General features: G+C 51.9%; 1 protein-coding gene across 10 annotated transcripts in view; it reads left to right on the forward strand.

Annotated features, from left to right (window-relative positions):
* Positions 1–8,585: 8,585 nt before the first annotated feature.
* Positions 8,586–17,930, forward strand: part of RAP1GAP2 (RAP1 GTPase activating protein 2) — a 232,661-nt gene continuing 223,316 nt past the window's right edge. For 8 of the 10 annotated variants that reach the window (XR_010318428.1, XR_010318429.1, XM_010596495.3 and 5 more), the window contains exons 1-2: positions 8,586–8,845; positions 13,808–13,843. Coding sequence is in view for 7 of the 10 variants with exons in the window: in XM_010596495.3 (XP_010594797.2) it covers positions 8,601–8,845; positions 13,808–13,843 (281 nt within the window). In the remaining 3 variants the exon portion in view is untranslated. Of the gene's footprint in view, positions 8,846–10,230; positions 11,151–13,807; positions 13,844–17,930 lie in introns of those variants that run through there. The other 2 variants (XM_064271568.1, XM_023556286.2) reach the window with 2 other exon arrangements.

The raw sequence follows: 17,930 nt of genomic DNA on the forward strand, positions 1-17,930 counted from the left end.
CCAGTCCAATCCATGTCTGCTGAGTTGGCTTCTGGAATTGTTCCTCTCCTGGGCCAGCAGAAGGCTTGGGGGGCCATGACCACCGGGGTCCTTCTAGTCTCAGTCAGACCATTAAGTCTGGTCTTTTTATGAGAATTTGGGGTCTGCATCCCACTGTTCTCCTGCTCCCTCAGGGGTTCTCTGTTGTGTTCCCTGTCAGGGCAATCATCTGTTGTGGCTGGGCACCATCTGGTTCTTCTGGTCTCAGGATGATGTAGTCTCTGGTTCATGTAGCCCTTTCTGTCTCTTGGGCTTGTAATTGCCTTGTGTCCTTGGTGTTCTTCATTCTCCTTTGATCCAGGTAGGTTGAGACTCATCGATGCATCTTAGATAGCCTCTTGCTAGCGTTTAAGACCCCAGATGCCACTCTTCAAAGTGGGATGGATGCAGAATGATTTCTTAATAGATTTTATTATGCCAATTGGCTTAGATGTCCCCTGAAGCCATGGTCCCCTGCTTTGCTGACCTTCGAAGCATTCAGTTTATTCAGGAAACTTCTTTGCTTTTGGTTTAGTCCAGTTATGCTGACCTCCCCTGTATTGAGTGTTGTCTTTCCCTTCACCTAAAGTAGTTCTTATCTACTATCTAGTTAGTAAATACCCCTCTCCTACCTTCCCTCCTTCCCCGCTCTTGTAACCACAAAAGAATGTGTTCTTCTCAGTTTAAACTATTTCTCAAGCTCTACCACCTTCTTTACATTGACTACAATGTACTTTATTGTTGGCAGATGCCCTATTTCTTTAGCCTACCTCTATTATTGGATGGAATCCCTGAGTGGTGCAAACAGTTAATGTACTCAGTTGCTAATCGAAAGATTGGAAGTTCCAGTTCATCGAAAGGTGCCTCAGAAGAAAGACCTGGCAATCTACTTCTGAAAGATCAGCCACTGGAAACTCTGTGTGGCATAGTTCTACTCTAACACACGTAGGGTTGCCACGGGTTGGCATCGGCTTGACGGCAACTGGTTATTATTGGGTATTTAGGTTTTTCTGGAGTTTCCTGGTTCTGAGCAACAGTGTGACGGAGACACTTGAAAGTGCAACTTTGTACCCAGCTCTCATTATTTCCCTTGGGATAAAGTGGAATTTGAAATGCAATTGCTCAGTCAAAAGCTGTGCATATTTAAGTGGTGTCCGGGGTCTTAAACACTAGCAAGCGGCCATCTAAGGTGCATCAATTAGTCTCAACCCACCTGGAGCAAAGGAGAATGAAGAACATCAAAGACACAGGTAACTACGAGCCCAAGAGACAGAAAGGGCTACATGAACCAGAGACTACATCATTCTGAGACCAGAAGAACTAGATGGTGCCCGGCCACAACAGATGACTTCCCTGACAGGGAACACAACAGAGAACCCCTGAGGGAGCAGGAGAACAGTGGGATGCAGACCCCAAATTCTCATAAAAAGACCAGACTTAATGGTCTGACTGAGACTAGAAGGACCCTAGTGCTCATGGATCCCAGACTTTCTGTTAGCCCAAGACAGGAACCATTCCCAAAGCCAACTCTTCAGACAGAGATTGGACTGGACTATGGGATAGAAAATGATATTGGTGAAGAGTGAGCTTCTTAGATCAAGTAGATATGTGAGACTGTGTTGACATATCCTGTCTAGATGGAAGGGTGGAGGGGGTAAGAAGCTGGCTGAATGGACATGAAAAGAGAGAGTGGAGGGAAGGAACATGCTGTCTCATTAGGGGGAGAGCAATTAGGAGTATATAGCAAGGTGTGTATAAATTTTTGTATGAGAGACTGACTTGATTTGTAAACTTTCACTTAAAGCACAATAAAAATTAAACAAACAAAAAAAGCTGTGCATATTTAAAAAAAACTTATTATCAAAGCAGAGTATATGTACAGGGAAGTGCACGTATTTTTAGTGTACAGGTTGGTGACTTTCTACAACTTGACACACCTATGTGAAACCAACATCACGATCCCAATACAGATGAGGACCTGGGCTAAAGAAGCCCTCTTGGCGTGCACATTTTAAGAATTCTGATTCGTATTGACAGATTCTCTCTAACAATCTTGTGTTTTGGTCTTCCTGAAATTCTCTTATTTAGGATTGAAGCACAAACTCTTTGCTTACAAGCAGAGTGGATGGAAGAACCATATGGAGGGTTAAGACAGACTTCTCTCCAGGCAGAAGGGATGGTTCCAGGCCTGGAATCCATGGTCAGTTTGAGCTCTAAATAGTTCTAAGAAGATTTTAAAGGAATGAACTTTCATAGCTTCTTTAGTCCACAGCCACATATTGCCAGCAGCTCTCTTGGTAGACAGGGATTACTGAACAGATAAGAATGAACTGTGCAGTCACTGTGTGCCTGGGTCCCGCTTTTGGAACCAGTTTTTACAAGCACTCTTCTTGCAATTTTTTGGGGGTCATCATCTTGCTTTTTAGAATTTGTGCCATGGAAAATTCAGTCTAGCCCTTGAGGTGATCTGTGGTCTGCAAGTCACTCTACAAGCTTCAGATGTCATTTTCTTTTGTTCCCAAGGCATGGATTCTTAACTGATGTGGGGCTGCTGGCTCTGGATGCCACTGCATCCTGTTTTCCTGGAGATCAGAGAGTATTTCTCTGCCATCTTCCTTTATCCTCACCAGGTTTGAAAAGGACCTTTTGATGAGATGTGAACTGAAGTTCCCAAAGTCTAGGTGGTCTGCTCAAAGTGACTCAGTGGCTGAGCTAGGAAGAGAGCAGTGCTCCAAAGGGCCGAAGCTGGTGCCAGCTGAGGCCGTCTGGGGTGGGGAGGATCCAGGCCGAGCAATCCAGTGCTGGCCTCTCTAGGGGCATCTGTTTTCTGAATTTCCTGTAACTGCCTCATCCCCACGCCTGGGAAAGGAGCTTGTCTCATCTTCTGCTCTTACTCATGACCGCGAGAACAGAGCTGCCCAAGCAAAGGAAAGCACACTTCTCTTCTTGCCCTCCTGCCCTTGAGAGCCTGGGGACCTGATGGAGGGACTGCTGTTGGCAGGGCCTTCTCTGATCCCAGCCAGCTTTCCTGGCTCCATGTACATCTATAGCCCATAGAAGCTGGGTGGGTTTTCTGGTGCTCTGCACTGGTTTGGGAGCTCTGGCTGAGACTTGCTCCCTTGGCTGTTCCTCTGGGAACATCCACAGGTCTCTCACCAGGAAGTTAGGGCCTCATGACTTGGTGACCCCAAGTAAGGTCTGTGGGAGAGATGAGGAGCAACCCTGAGAGAGAAGCCCACGTGGCCAGTCATTGGGAGGATGGGGCCATGGAGACTTGGGCACTTGCTCTTTCCATTTCATCATTGTTCTTTCCCAGCTACTGAGCTGAGCTTTGCTTTCAGTGCCTTAGTTTCCCCATCTGTAAAATGGGCACGGTGTGCATGAATCTCTGAGTAGCGTATTTCTGCAGCTTGAATCTGGTGACTGGTACCTACTGACTCCGATTGCAATACAGAGCAGTGGTTAAGAGCTTGGGTTCGGCAGTCAGACCTGACTCTGGTGCCATGAGCTGGGTGAATTTCATCAAGTGCCTTAAACTCTCAAGCCTCAGTGTCCTTATCTGTAAAATGGGGATAACCCTGGTACCATCTCAGAGGTGGTTGTAAGGTCGAAATGAGCTAAGTGGTTAGGACAGCACTGGCCTATAGTAAACTCAGAGATGCGGGCTCTGGCCCTGGCTCCCCTGTCCCTGTAGCTTGTCCTTGTCCCCGCTGTGACTCCTAGGCGTGCCAAGTCAGCCAACGTCTGAGCGGAAGCTTGGCTGTGCTTGGTGGGGGGAGGGGGTGCGGGCCTGACTCACAGAGGGCTTCCCTTTTCTCTTGACGCATGATCCTTCCCAGGGAGCCCATGCCTCCCTTTGCGCCCAGCTCTACACAGAAGAGGAACTGAGGGGTCAGAGCAGATGGGACAGGAAGCTGAGTAGGACTGAGGGAGAGCATAATCATAATTGATATGATAGCTCCCATAATGGTGTTGGAGCCCTGTGCTAAGTGTTTGTTGTTGTTAGCTGCCGTTGACTTGACCCCCTCACCGACTAACAGCTCGTCATGCGCGATGGAACAAAATGCCGCCCGGTCCGGCGTCATCCCCGTGATCTGTTGTGCGTTGGACTTTTGTGATCCATAGTGTTTTCGTCAGCTGATATTTGGAAGCAGATCACCAGGTCTTTCTTCCTAGTTGTCCTAAATCTGGAAGCGCCACTGAAACTTATTCAGCATCGTAGCAACAGGCAAGCCTCCACTGACAGATGGGTGGTGGCTATGCACAAGGTGCATTGGCCAGGAATCGAACCTGGGTTTCCAACATGGAGGGTGAGAATTCCACCACTGAATCACCACTGCTGTCATGCTAAGTGTACAACACAAGAGCAGTGATGGTTCCTTTATAATCTTATGAGATTGGTGGCAGCTGCCCTGTTATAGAGGAGAAAACTGAGTGCCAGAGAGGTTAAGTAACTTGCTTGAGGTCACACAGCTAGGAAGGCTGGCACCAGCCCCAAACTAGGTGTGCCTGATTCCAAAGTGTGGGAGACTGAGAGCTGAGGAGGGAAGCATGGAGGGGGCTCTAGAGTGGCTCTCACCCCTTCCAGGGCTCAGATTCAAAGCCATCTAAGAGCTTCCCTTCTCTCTCTCCAGCTCCTCACTCTGGGTCCTTCTGGCTTCTCCAAGGTTCCTGGATCTGGGTGGCATCAAGGAAGCCCAACATGCCGTGAATTTTGTGCCTCTCCCTGCTAATGCAGAGATGAGGAATGGCCCTGTGGCCAGGTTTGTGACTCTCATGAGTGTCTTTGGTGGCTGCCAGGGCAAGGGGCCAGAGTCCCAGGGGTGTGGCAACAGCTGAGGCTTTGAAATGCACCTCCTTGCCTGGCCGCTAGGCGGGCCTGCTCACCTTCAAATGCATGGGCTTGGGCCCAACTCCTTCCTGGCTATGGAACACTCTGTCCAGGTGGCCTCCCACCTGGTGTCACCATACGGTGGGGTCCTGTCTAAGAGCATCTCCCAGCTTTTTCTTCCCTACAGTCCATGTGGTGGACAGCACTCACACATGCTCAGGTGGGGTGCAGATAAGAATAGATAAGGTGGGTGGTGGGTGTGCCCAAGCCTGGAGGGCTGGGACCCCACCTCTTTGTCTCACACTTGAAAGCACATCACAATCCATGATGGGCTTGCCATGAACTCCTCTAAGTAATGTGCAAATGGAATTTTGTTCCTAGTTACCAACCGACACCCACTCCAGCAGTTCCTGAGCCAAGGCCAGGAGTTGTGTCTGGCTCACCCTGGTATCCTCTTCACCCAGCACCTTGCTTGACACAGAGGGTGTTGGTGTGTCTGCTGAAGGAGCCGGCAGAGGGTCAGACAGGCTGTTTGTCGTGCTTTCATTCTTTCGCTGGTTAGTTTAGCTGCTGTGGAGTCAGCCCCTGACTCATGGTGACCCCATGCACCACGGAACAAAATGCTGCCTGGCCCTGTGCCATCCCCACGATCGGTTGTGGATCAGACCATTGTGATTCATAGGGTTTTCATTGATTGATTTTTTTTTTTAGTAATTTTTATTGTGCTTTAAGTGAAAGTTTACAAATCAAGTCAGTCTCTCACACAAAAACCCATATACACCTTGCTGCATACTCCCAATTACTCTCCCCCTAATGAGACAGCCCGCTCTCTCCCTCCACTCTCTCTTTTCGTGTCCATTTTGCCAGCTTCTAACCCCCTCAACCCTCTCATCTCCCCTCCAGGCAGGAGATGCCAACATAGTCTCAAGTGTCCACCTGATCTGAGAAGCTCACTCCTCACCAGCATCCCTCTCCAACCCACTGTCCAGTCCAATCTCTGTCTGAAGAGTTGGCTTTGGGAATGGTTCCTGTCCTGGGCCAACAGAAGGTCTGGGGGCCATGACCACCGGGGTCCTTTTAGTCTCAGTCAGACCATTAAGTCTGGTCTTTTTATGAGAATTTGGGGTCTGCATCCCACTGCTCTCTTGCTCCTTCGGGGGTTCTCCGTTGTGTTCCCTGTCGGGGCAGTCATCGGTTGTAGCCGGGCACCATCTAGTTCTTCTGGTCTCAGAATGATGTAGTCTCTGGTTCATGTGGCCCTTTCTGTCTCTTGGGCTCGTAATACCTTGTGTCCTTAGTGTTCTTCATTCTCCTTTGATCCATCATTGATTTTTGAAAGTAGATTGCCAACCATTTTTTCCTAGTCTGGAAGCTCCGCTGAAACCTGTTCAGCATCTTTCGCTCATTAAGCCCTTTATCTTAGTTGGGACTTTTTCAGTTGAGAGAGAGAGAAACCCAACTCAAAGAGGCTTTAGGAATAAAGGGATATATCGGCTCTTCAAGCAGTTTGCGATTGGCTGCTAACTGAATGGTTGACCATTTGAACCTGTTGAACCCACCCAGTGGCACCTTGAATGAAAGGCCTGGCAATCTGCTTCTGTAAAGGTTACAGGCAAGAACACCCTATGGAGCAGCTCTACTCTGTCACACATGGGGCCACCACGAGCCGGTGGGGGAGGGTGGGCAACTAACAACAACAACAATATACCCAAGGGCTCCTGCTGCTTTGGAGGAAGGGAGCCTGCACTGGCCTGCTCCAGCCCTGCTGCATGAGTCCCCTGTAGCTTCCCTGCTGGGGAGGAGTCAAGAAGAGAGAAATCCATGTGCCCTTTGTCTGTGACTTGGGGGTGGCCTGTAGCACCTCAGTTTGGAGCTTATGAGCCCCCAGAGTGGTAGTGGGGGCCTCAAACCAGAAACTGTGGGAAGGGTCGGCAGGAGAGTGAGACCCTGTGGTGGCAACTTGTGGCTTGGTTTCCCTTTCTCCACTGCTTGAGGGCAGGGCCGGGGATCTGGCACCTCGCTGCGCCCCCACCCATATCTGTTGTACTGGGGTGGACGTGCTGTGCCCCACCCAGGGGCACACTGAATGGCAGTCATCAGTGACGCCTACTGTGTATCTGGCAGTCAGCCCTGCTGCAGGCAAAAATAAGAAGTAGCCCCGTGGGAACATCGAGCTCAATTGGCATGACAGAGTTTATAAAGAAAATGTTCTACATTCTACTTTGGTGAGTAGCAATCTGGGCTCTTAAAAGCCTGTGAGTGGCCATCTAGGATACTCCACTGGTCTCAAACCCCGCCTAGAACAAGGGAGAATGAAGATAACCAAAGACACACGGAAAAGATTAATCCAGAGGACTAATGGACCACAACTACCTCGGCCTCCACCGGACTTGAGTCCAGAACAACCAGATGGTGCCCAGCTGCCACCACCGACTGCTCTGACAGGAATCACAATAGAGGGTCCCGGACAGAGCTGGAAAAAATGTAGAACAAAATTCTAACTCACAAAAACAAACAAACAAACAAACAAACAAACCAGACTTACTCGTCTGACAGACTGGAGAAACCTGGAGAATATGGCCCCCAGACCCCCTTTTAACTCAGTACTGAAGTTACTCCTGATGGTCACACTTCAGCCAAAGTTTAGACGGGCCGCTAAAATAAAACAGGATTAAAGGGGCACACCACCCCACGGGAAAGGAGGAGAAGGCAGGAGGGGACGGAAGAGCTGCTAATAGGGAACCCAAGGTCGAAAAGAGGAGAGCGTTCACATGTCGTGGGGTTTGCAACCCATGTCACAAAATAATATATGTATTAAGTGTTTAATGAGAAACTAGTTTGCTCTGCAAACCTTCACCTAAAGTACAATTAAAAAAAAAAAGAAGAAGAAGTATCCCTGTGGTTCTACTTGGAAAGACAAACACACCTTGCACAGAACTGCGGCCCCCTCCCCACCACTGCCCTTGTGAGAGCGTGGCACAGAGCTTCTTCCCTGAAGCCTGTCATGGGTTACCTGGGCACATCACCTCTGTCCAGACGCTTGAGGGAGTCTGAGCAGCGCAGATCTGAGCCATGTATGTGCATTGTACATGTGATGCATCCTATGGGTGTGTGTCTAATCTGGGTGTGTGCCTGGGTGTGTAGACATGTACGCTGATGCATGTGAACGTAGGTGTGTGCATATGTCTGTCTGGGTATTTGCATGTATATGAGATGTGTGTGCACATGTCTGTCAGTTTTGTGTACCTGCATATGAGCACTCATTGTGTGTACGTCAGTGTGCATATACTGGTACATGACACGTGTGATCACGCATGCACCCATGTGATGTATTCTGTGCACATATACGTATGTGTGTGCCTGTGTGTCCCTGTGCCCATGTGTGCATGTATACTTGTGTCCGGGTGTATGCACAGTTGCGATTCTGTATCGTGTGGTGGTTTGTCTGGTATGTGCTTGAGCCTTTGTGGAGTGGGAAGGCAAAAGTCCGGTCTTGGGCAGCCCCAGGGACTGCGTATGGGGACCCTCAATCCCAGGGCTCCCAGGGGACTCCTGACAGGTCTGTTCCTCCCTCCCAGGCCTGGTTATGAGGCTCCTCAGCCTCCTTTGGCTCTGGAAAGCTGGGGCTGTGTGGGGCTGAGCTGCCAACTTGGGCTATGGCGCAATCTGCCAGCCAAGCCCCTTCCGGAGCTGTGGGTTCCTCTGAGTGTGGGGAAGCTGCCCTCTTCAAAGCCCCCGCCCCCCTGTCTTGATGCCTCCCTGCAGGCGTGCAGGACCCACCTCCCAGCCCTGCAGCCTCGCCCACAGGAAGTGCTGGGGTGTGGGCGGGCGAGGGGGTGCCTCACTAGGCACCCCGCCCTATGCCGGTGGCCCACACACCCCACTGCACTACGGCTCTCTTACTAACAGCCCTGGGGACATCGCTGGGACCCGGGGCCCTGAGGCCACAACCATGTTTCACAGGAAGCGCAGCGTCTCCTTTGGGGGCTTCGGATGGTGGGTGACCAACGGGAGGGTGGCTGAGCAATGCGAGCGGACCCAGATGTGAAGTCTGGTTGAGTGCGGGGGCTGCCTGTGGGAACAGAGGGTTCAGGCACGGCCTGTCTGTCTGAGGGACCCTGGGCTGTGTAGAGATGTCAGTTCCTGGTGGAGGGCAGCAGAGACCAAGCTTTTCCTCTCTGCCCTGTGGACACAATCTTCTAGGGGTCTAGGAACTTGGAGCGGAGTGCCAGTGTGTGTGTGACTGCCGTTCAGTGTGAGTCTGTGTCTGTGTCAGCGTGTTCCTGTGTCTGTCTGTGTGTGCACGTCTGTGTCTGTGATTATTTCTGAGTGTGCGAATGCATGACCGTATGTGCATGCGTGACTGTGTGCAAATGTATGTGTACACCTGTGGTTATTTCTGAGTGTGTGTGCATGCGTGTGCAGATGTGCATGTCTGTGATTATTTCTGTGTGAGTATGCGTGACTGTGTAAGTGTGTGTGTGGGCACGTCTGTGATTATCTGTGAGTGTATGTGTGTGCATGTGGAAGACTGTATGTGCAAGCGTGTGTGCATTCGTGCGTGTCGGTGATTGTGACTGCCAGTCTGTGTGACCCTGTGTAAAGGCTGTGCGGGAGGCGTGTGCCTGGCTGGGTGGGTGTGCCTGTGTGTGTCATCACGTGTGCAACTTTATGTTTCTGAGGAGGTGCTGCCTGCATCTCTGCTCCCTGGGTCTGTGTGTGCTCATGTCTGTGTGCGTGTGTCACGCTCCTGTCTGTGTCATTCTTGTGACCTTGTGGCAGGGAAATCTATGGCCTGCTGGAACTTTGGGCTGCCTCCTCTCTGAGGGGGTGAATTGTGAGAGGAGGGACAGCCTGTCTCCAGGCCTCCCCACCCCCGCCAGGCAGCCAGTCCTCCTCTGTCTGAGCAGGGTCTTCTATCAGCTTCTTGCCTGGCTCTCTGGGTCGCCTTTTGCCGCTAAGTTTCCCTTTAGGGCAGGGGAGAGGCTCTTTCCTCCCCGGTGGGCCAGGAAGTGGGGGAAACTGAGGGCAGAGGCTTGTCTCTGGTTCCCAGCGGCTGGCAGCTTCTGCTCAGCTAGGGAAAAGAGCCTGGTGGTTCTCATTATCGGTTTCCTTCCAGCTCCTCTGGGTGTTGTCAAAGAGAAGGTTACTGCTGCTGGGGAGGGTGTCCTGGTGTGGAAGCAGGTGGGCTCATGGGGGACGCAGGGGCAAGGGAGCAAGGGAGGGAGGACAGAAGGGCAGGGAAGAGACAGGCTCTGTTCCTATGGTTGATTACTTGCTTCCGTGTGTGTAGCTTTTTCTTTCCATTTTTCCATCTGTGAGAGCACATTGCTATCCATCCTCTGGCTGGGAGGCGTTGTAGGGGGGGCTTTGTGTTTGGCAGAGGGTGGGGATGGATTACCCAACAAGCAAGGTATGCACAGGCTTAATTGTGCTTACTTACTAATCTGTAGTGAACAATATCATCTGGTTTTCATCACATCTGATGTTTTGCACATGGCAGGCATTTGGTTGGGGACCGTGGAATTTAAGGGGACAGCAGGGCCTTCTGGGGGACTTGGAGGGTTAGGGCATCCAGAGAGAGGGTTAGACTGGAGATGTGAGTTTGGGCATCATCTGGGTATAGCTCTCAGCTGGGGCGGGGGATATCCAAGTAGGCTGGCAACTAAAATGCAGATTCCTGGAGTCCTGGCCCACTCCAGACAAGACCTCTGGTGGTGGTATTTAAAAAGTGCCATTGGCTGCCAGTATGGATAACCACTGGCATCAGTGGTAGGTAGTTGATGAAGGTGAGTGGGTGGGGGAGGAGAGGAGGAGAGAAGGCTCCAGGGAGAACCCGAGACTCTGGTTTCCTGAAAGGGAAAAGCCCAGCCTTGTGGCCCCATTTCAACTCTGCCACAGACCCTGCCCTTCCGGGGCCACACCCAGCGTGGGAACCCTGTGGGCAGGCCACAGGATAGGTGTGGGGCTTAGGGAGCAAGGGTGCTGTCGGGCACTTCCTGCTCCGGAATCAGCCTCGCACGGGGCTCTTGCGAGGATGTACCAGGCACTGGGCAGCTGGATGTGGCAGGGGGCTAGGGGCCACTGTGACTCAGAGTCCTGGCAGGCGGCGTGGTGGTCAGAGCTGTCCACATAGAGATCCAGAGGTCCTCAAGTACTAATATTGGCTTCACTGGGGAACTTGGATGAGGCACTTCTCTCTGGATTTCCCTTTCCCCATGAGTAAAGGAGATTTTCTGCTCTACCCACAACACAGGGACCCTGTAAGGATTACAAGAGATGCCTTGAGAAAATGTAAAATGTAAGGGCTTATTATTAGGGGTTACAATTGGATTGAGGAACTCTAGTGGCACAGTGGTTAAGTGCTGGGCTACTAATCAAAAGGCCAGAAGTTTGAACCCAGCAGCTACTCCGTGGGAGAAAGATGTGGCAGCCTACTTCCGTAAAGATTTACAGTCTTGGAAACCTTATGGGGAAGTTCTACTCTTTCCGACAGGGTTGCTGTGAGTCAGAATCAACTCCATGGCAGTGGGTTTGGTTGGTTTTGACAACTGGATTGCTCTGGGCTAAAAATATTACCGTAGAAGGTGGGGATCTGACTCCCCATCTGGGGAGGGGGGTTGAACAGGAGAGGAGGGTTTACATCCCATAGGGGATGGGGGGCCCACAGTGAGACCCTAGGGGACCAGTAGTGGAAGCCCCAAGGAAGGGGTCCAGGGAAGAGTGTGGGGAAGAAGCTAGGAGGGACCTAAAATGGAGCCCCAGGTGGGGCTTGTTCTGCTGTTGGGAACTGAGATCCGAAGGCGCTGGGAGCTAACACAGAGTGAAAGGCTGCACCCCCCAGTCCAGGGCTTGGTGTTGACTGTGCCGTCAACACTGACACTTTGTGATTGCTGGGGCAGCCCTGTGTCTTCAACACGTGGCCCTTGACGCCTCTTCCCTACCCACACTGGCCCATTAGTCACGTGTATAGCAGAGCCAAGCTGCCTAGACAGGGGGGCCTGAAAGAACCTTCCAGGGTTTCAAGCATCCTGGAGCTGGGATGATAGACACTGGTGGTGGTGGTGACACCAGTGGTGGTGTGACACTGGTGGTAATGGTGACACTGGTGGTGGTGGTGACACTGGTGGTGGTGTGACACTGGTGGTAATGGTGACACTGGTGGTAATGGTGACACTGGTGGTGGTGGTGACACTGGTGGTGGTGGTGACACTGGTGGTAATGGTGACACTGGTGGTGGTGTGACACTGGTGGTGGTGGTGACACTGGGGGTGGTGACACTGGTGGTGGTGGTGACACTGGTGGTGGTGTGACACTGGTGGTGGTGGTGACACTGGGGGTGGTGACACTGGTGGTGGTGGTGACACTGGGGGTGGCGACACTGGTGGTGGTGGTGACACTGGTGGTAATGGTGACACTGGTGGTGGTGTGACACTGGTGGTGGTGGTGACACTGGGGGTGGTGACACTGGTGGTGGTGGTGACACTGGTGGTAATGGTGACACTGGTGGTGGTGTGATACTGGTGGTGGTGACACTGGTGGTAATGGTGACACCGGTGGTAGTGGTGACACCAGTGGTGGTGGGACACTGGTGGTAATGGTGACACTGGTGGTGGTGACACCAGTGGTGGTGGTGACACCAGTGGTAATGGTGACACTGGTGGTGGTGGTGACACTGGTGGTAATGGTGACACTGGTGGTAATGGTGACACTGGTGGTGTGACACTGGTGGTGGTGTGACACTGGTGGTGGTGTGACACCGGTGGTGGTGGTGACACTGGTAGTAATGGTGACACTGGTGGTGATGATAACACTGGGGGTGGCGGTGACACTGGTGGTGGTGACACCGGTGGTGGTGTGACACCGGTGGTGGTGGTGACACTGGTAGTAATGGTGACACTGGTGGTGATGATAACACTGGGGGTGGCGGTGACACTGGTGGTGGTGACACTGGTGGTGGTGTGACACTGATGGTGGTGTGACACCAGTGGTGGTGGTAACACTGGTAGTAATGGTGACACTGGTGGTGATGGTGACACTGGTCGTGATGATAACACTGGGGATGGTGGTGACACTGGTGGTGGTGTGACACTGGGGGTGGTGGTGACACTGGTGGTGGTGTGACACTGGTGGTGGTGGTGACACTGGTGGTGATGGTGACACTGGGGGTGGTGACTTCTAAACAAGAGTAGACACAAACAGTGGGTCGAAGGCCCAGAGTTCTGTCTCTGAAGAGGGACGGGGCCTCCTTTTAGCCACCATAAGGCTGGCATATGCAGGGGGTAAAAATAGAAGCTTAGAAGTGCTGCCTTGCCTCCCAGGAGGGTGGGCACAGGCTGGGGGCGGAGGAGTGGCTGCCAGGACAGTCTGCAGCAAACGTGATCTTCCCTGCTCTGAAACTCTGCCTGACGGAGCCCACCTGCCGGTTTACCCTGGCACCTGTTGTCAGGTTCTGTCTCCCTGCATGAACTGGCAGCAGCCCCCTGAGCAGGAGAATCCCTGGTGGAGGCGGTGCTCGCATCTTCCCAAAGCAGAAACCCAGGAAATATTGATGTGTCGATTGTCCAGCTGCTAGTGGCTAATGGAGCTGGGCTGTAGAGTCTTCTCGTGGGAATGGAGATAATAAAAGGAGAGGCCACATAAAGAGTGCCTAAGACCCTGGGTCTGGAGTCAGATACCTGGATTCAGACTGGGCAAGTGATTGTACCCCTTACAAGCCTCAGTTTCCTCATCTTTAAAATGGGGAGAATAATGGTACTTGTGCCATAGGGTTCTGTGTGTCCCCAGCCCTCCCAGAGCTCATAGTCCTCCCCTTCCTTCCCCCTACAGCAGCTGTCTCCTACTGACCCTGGCAGTCTGGTGGTCTCGCTGGCCCCGCGACCCCTCCCCTGCAGGTGCCAGGTGGGAGGGAGCTTCCAGCCCCAGCACTGACTGAAGCCTCTGCTTTTCTCTTGGCAGGATCGACAAGACCATGCTGGCGAGTCTGAAGGTCAAGTAAGTAGCCACTTCCTGTTCTGTAAACGCAGAGGCCACGGCAGACTGTGTGCCTCTGGGGCCTCATTTCCCCTCACGCTGTGGGAACATGAGTGGGGCTGTCGCGCTTGTCATGTTCTCCATCTGAGCCTGGGTGGCTTCCGGGTTGGAGAAGGCTGGAGCAGGCTGTCGATTTCTGGGTGTCCAGAAGAGGCAGAGGCAGCAATGGAAGCAGCAGGCACTGGGGTGGTGAGAATGTGGGTGTGTGTATGGGGGGGGGGTGTGACTTTCAGGCCATAAACTCAGGGATATAAGAAAGGTAACTGTATTTCCTATCACCTTAATTTCTATTGGAAGTCTCAATCCTACCTACCTGAAAAATTGTGGCACGTAGTTCTAAAAAAAAAAAAGGTCTAGAACCCCACAAAATGCCCTGGCATCAGGGTGTGTGTGTGGTCAGCTGGTCACTGAGTTACCAGACATATGTCACGCTGGCCAGTGTGGCCCTGGGGCTCTCTGAGGCCTCCATGCCAGATTCAGCATCTGGGAATTGTTCAGGGAGAGAGCTGCCATGATTTTTTCTGCCTCAGTTTACTGTGTGCCCGCTGTTCTGAGCAGGCGTGCCTCTCTCCTAGAACCCTGGACCTCTCTTACTTCACTGCCTTTGTTCCTTTTCCCTCCACGTTTCTGTCCAAGCCATTTTGTCTGCATCCTGATCCTGTTCCCCCTTAGAGGCTTAACAGAAGTCTATCCTACTTCTGCCTGCCTCTCCCTCTTGGGGCAGGGGTACACCTGCTAACCACTTGCTCCAACCGAGTGAATCGAAAGGGAGGGAAATTCAAGGAGGGAAAAATAGCATCGATCACTGGCTCAAAATATTATCCTGCCATGTGTGAATTAGCTCTGCGTGAAAAATCCCTCCATTAAGTTGTCTTCCTTCAGAGGCAGCATCTCCAGTCATAACTCCCCCATCTCAGGTTGTCCAGGCCAGCCTCACTCTGTCAATGCCATTCAGTTGCCAGTACTGACTGTGTCTCCTCTGGGTACAGGTTCCGGGGTACAGGTCACTGGGCAAGGCACAGCCAGCCTTGAGGATTGACATGGAACCCAAACCCCAGAGAGGGGTCAAAATGAGAGAAGTCCCACTCTGGTTTGTTCTGCTCAGATGGGTGTGAGTGGGTGGTTAGCAGGGCTGGGATAAAGAAAACTGTCCCTGCCCTCTGAGAACTTTTGGCCTCTCTGCCAGGGGTGCAGTGATAGCAGTCCCAGAAGACTGCCAGGAAGAGGTGGCTCTAAAGCAGTTCTTGAAGATGGGAACAGTTGGCTCACCAGCCTGTGCTGGACTGGCATGGGGTATGTGTCAGTGGAGCCTACCGTTCAGGGCAAGTCATTCTCGGGCAAGACACTTCACTTCCCTGGGCCTCAGTTTCTGTAGCTTTTGTCCAGTGGGCACAGTGATGCCTGACTTTCCCAGAGCTCCCCAGAGCTTCTCTGAATATTGAATGAGACACCAGGCTTGAAGGCCGAGTTCCTAAGGTGTGTAGGGTAGTTGGAATGTTTCTTTTGGTGCTCTCATGGGACATTTAGTTCAATTTCACCGGCATTTATTGAGGGCCTGTTTTATGCTTGAACTAGTAAAGATGACATTTATAACCTGGAAGGGGACTAGTCACAGGGTGGGGGCATGGGCTTCTTTTGGGAATGGGGCCCTAGTGGGGTTTCTGGGTATCCAAGAGGCAGCCTGGGAGCTCAGGCACTGGGGAGGGGATATTGAGATGGTGGTTTGGGGTAATGTGTAGGACTGTGTTCCTGTTTGTACTTGGTTAAGGTTCTTTGGGTTGCAAGAAACAGAAAGCCAGTGTAGCTGGTTAAGCAAAAGATTAAATTTATGGAAAAGGTCTCAGGAGGCCTTAGGGAACCTAGGGGGATGGAGTGGAGATAGAGCTTAAGAGGGCTTGAACCAGGAACTGGAAACCTTTAGGGCTCACTTGTGCTCAGTCTGTATTTGCTGAATTAATCAATTATGGCCCATCACGCGCAGGTGGAGGGATGGAGAGAAAAAGGAAGGGACCAGCCTGTTCTGGGGGCTGGCTTGAGTCAGGGTCCCCATCTGCAGTAGTTGAGCCATAGATGGACTGGATCTGCCCAGAGAGGTGAGTGCAGGGAGTCAGGGTTTGCTCCTGGAGGTTCCTGGAGCAGTACTCAGAGGGTGAGGGCCTGAGCTGGGAGCCTCAGGTCCTTTCCTTCACCCATTTTCACTGCCTCCTGCCCTCCCTCCCCAGAGATCTCTGCCTCTTTGCTAAAGAAAGAAGGGTGTGTGTGCTGTATGGGCTGGTAGGCCCTGATCTGGGTTCAGCCACAGAGACGACCGTTGTACACAAAGACTGGCCATTGAGCGACTGAAAGTGCAGCCTGCCTCCACTGCTGGAGGCGCAATGTCAGGTATACCTGTTGATGATGGAGAAATCTAGAATCGTTGCCTTATAGGAGAAGTGATCCAGCTTTTAAATTGGATGGTCCCAAGAAATGGCAGCTCTGAATAGGGAGGAGGCACGCGAGGAGACATGGGGTGGTGGTGCCCTCTTACTTCTACAGGAGAAGGAGGGAGAGGGCCTGGGGGAGTTGTCTCCAACCACCTGGGTGGGAGCAGCACTTTAGCTGTATTATGGTTTGGCCAGAAGACACCACACACAACTGCCTTTACTCTAAATCCAGGATTCAAAATCCAATTAGAAATGAGGTGGCCAGTGAGGGCAGGAGCAGACAGTGTATCTTCCCTTGGCCCCTGGGGTCCCTGGTGGCAGCTGCTGGAGACCTTGTCCATGTGGAACGGGGGCTTGCCAGATTTAGAAAGCTCAATTTCTTACTATGCCGCAGCCCTTTTAAACTTGGGACTTCCATCCCTAGTCTGTAAGAATTATCTGAAATTTAGATGATTGCCTTTATAAACATCTGCCTCTCCTGGTTTTGTTGGTGTTAGCAAGACCACATTCTCATCTTGGGGGAAGAAAGCAGAGTCAGAGCTCAGATGTCCCTGAACCAAATCTCTACCTCCAGATTTCTAGCTTACCTTCTGGAAAACCCATTTCTTTACATTCCAGCCCTTGATGGCTTTTTCATGCATGATTTAGATACTGAGTTGGGTTGAGGACCATGACCACAATTCATTACTCCACCTTTGGTCACCATGTCTTTGTTTACTGTGGGTTTCCAGAGTCCTCAAGATGTTCCAGAGCCCTCTGGGGCTGACCTATCTCAGTCAGCTCCTCGCCTACATACCTACGGTATCTGCTGAGAGTTTGCTGGGGTTGTCAAGGACAGGACGACCTTGATGTTTTGGGGGTAAATGGCTGAATCAGTTCAACAGACATTTACTGGACATCTTATATTCTAAGCCCAGTCCTGGGCCCAGGGGTTGGTGGAAGAACAAAGACGAAAAAGACCCAGTCTGTGCTCTTTAAAGCTTACAGCCTCGCGGTAAGACGGACGCACAGACAGACCGTGGCAATTGAATGTGACAAGTGCTAACAGAGATGCCCTCAGAGAGGATGGAGGAGGGCTTCCTGGGCTGAGTCTCCAAGGATGAATACGGTCAGCCTGGAGAAAAGGGCAGACACTCCAGGCAGCAGCAACAGCATGTACCAAGGCAGTGAGGCATGAAACAGCTCCGTGTGCTAGGAACTCCTGAGCGGTTATGATTACCAGATAGAAAATAGGGGCGAGGGTACTGGACAGGCTGGGCCATGCCTAGGAGGGCTCCGTGGCTTGGTTTTCTAGGTGATGGGGAGCCATCCAAGGGCTTTAGCAAGAGTCGTAGTGCGGTCAGATTTGAGTTTGAGGAACCTCTCTGGAGCCACACTGGCCGGCTGACTGGGAGGCTGGGTAGGACAGTAGGGTTGGGAAGAGTGGACAGGACTTGGAGAGCTACCGAGGAGTGGACTTGCCAGCTTGGAGCTGGTTTGAATATGGGGGTGAGGGTGAAGGAGGGGTCAAGGTGGCAATTCTCAGGTTTCCGAGTGAGCCCCTGGGTGGTTCAGGCAGTTTGGGGGAAGGGTGGAGGAAAGACTCTGCGTATAGAATCCACCTCCCTCTTTCCACTCTTACCTTC

Source organism: Loxodonta africana, chromosome 18, assembly GCF_030014295.1.
Source record: "Loxodonta africana isolate mLoxAfr1 chromosome 18, mLoxAfr1.hap2, whole genome shotgun sequence".
Classification (NCBI taxonomy): Eukaryota; Metazoa; Chordata; class Mammalia; order Proboscidea; family Elephantidae; genus Loxodonta; species Loxodonta africana.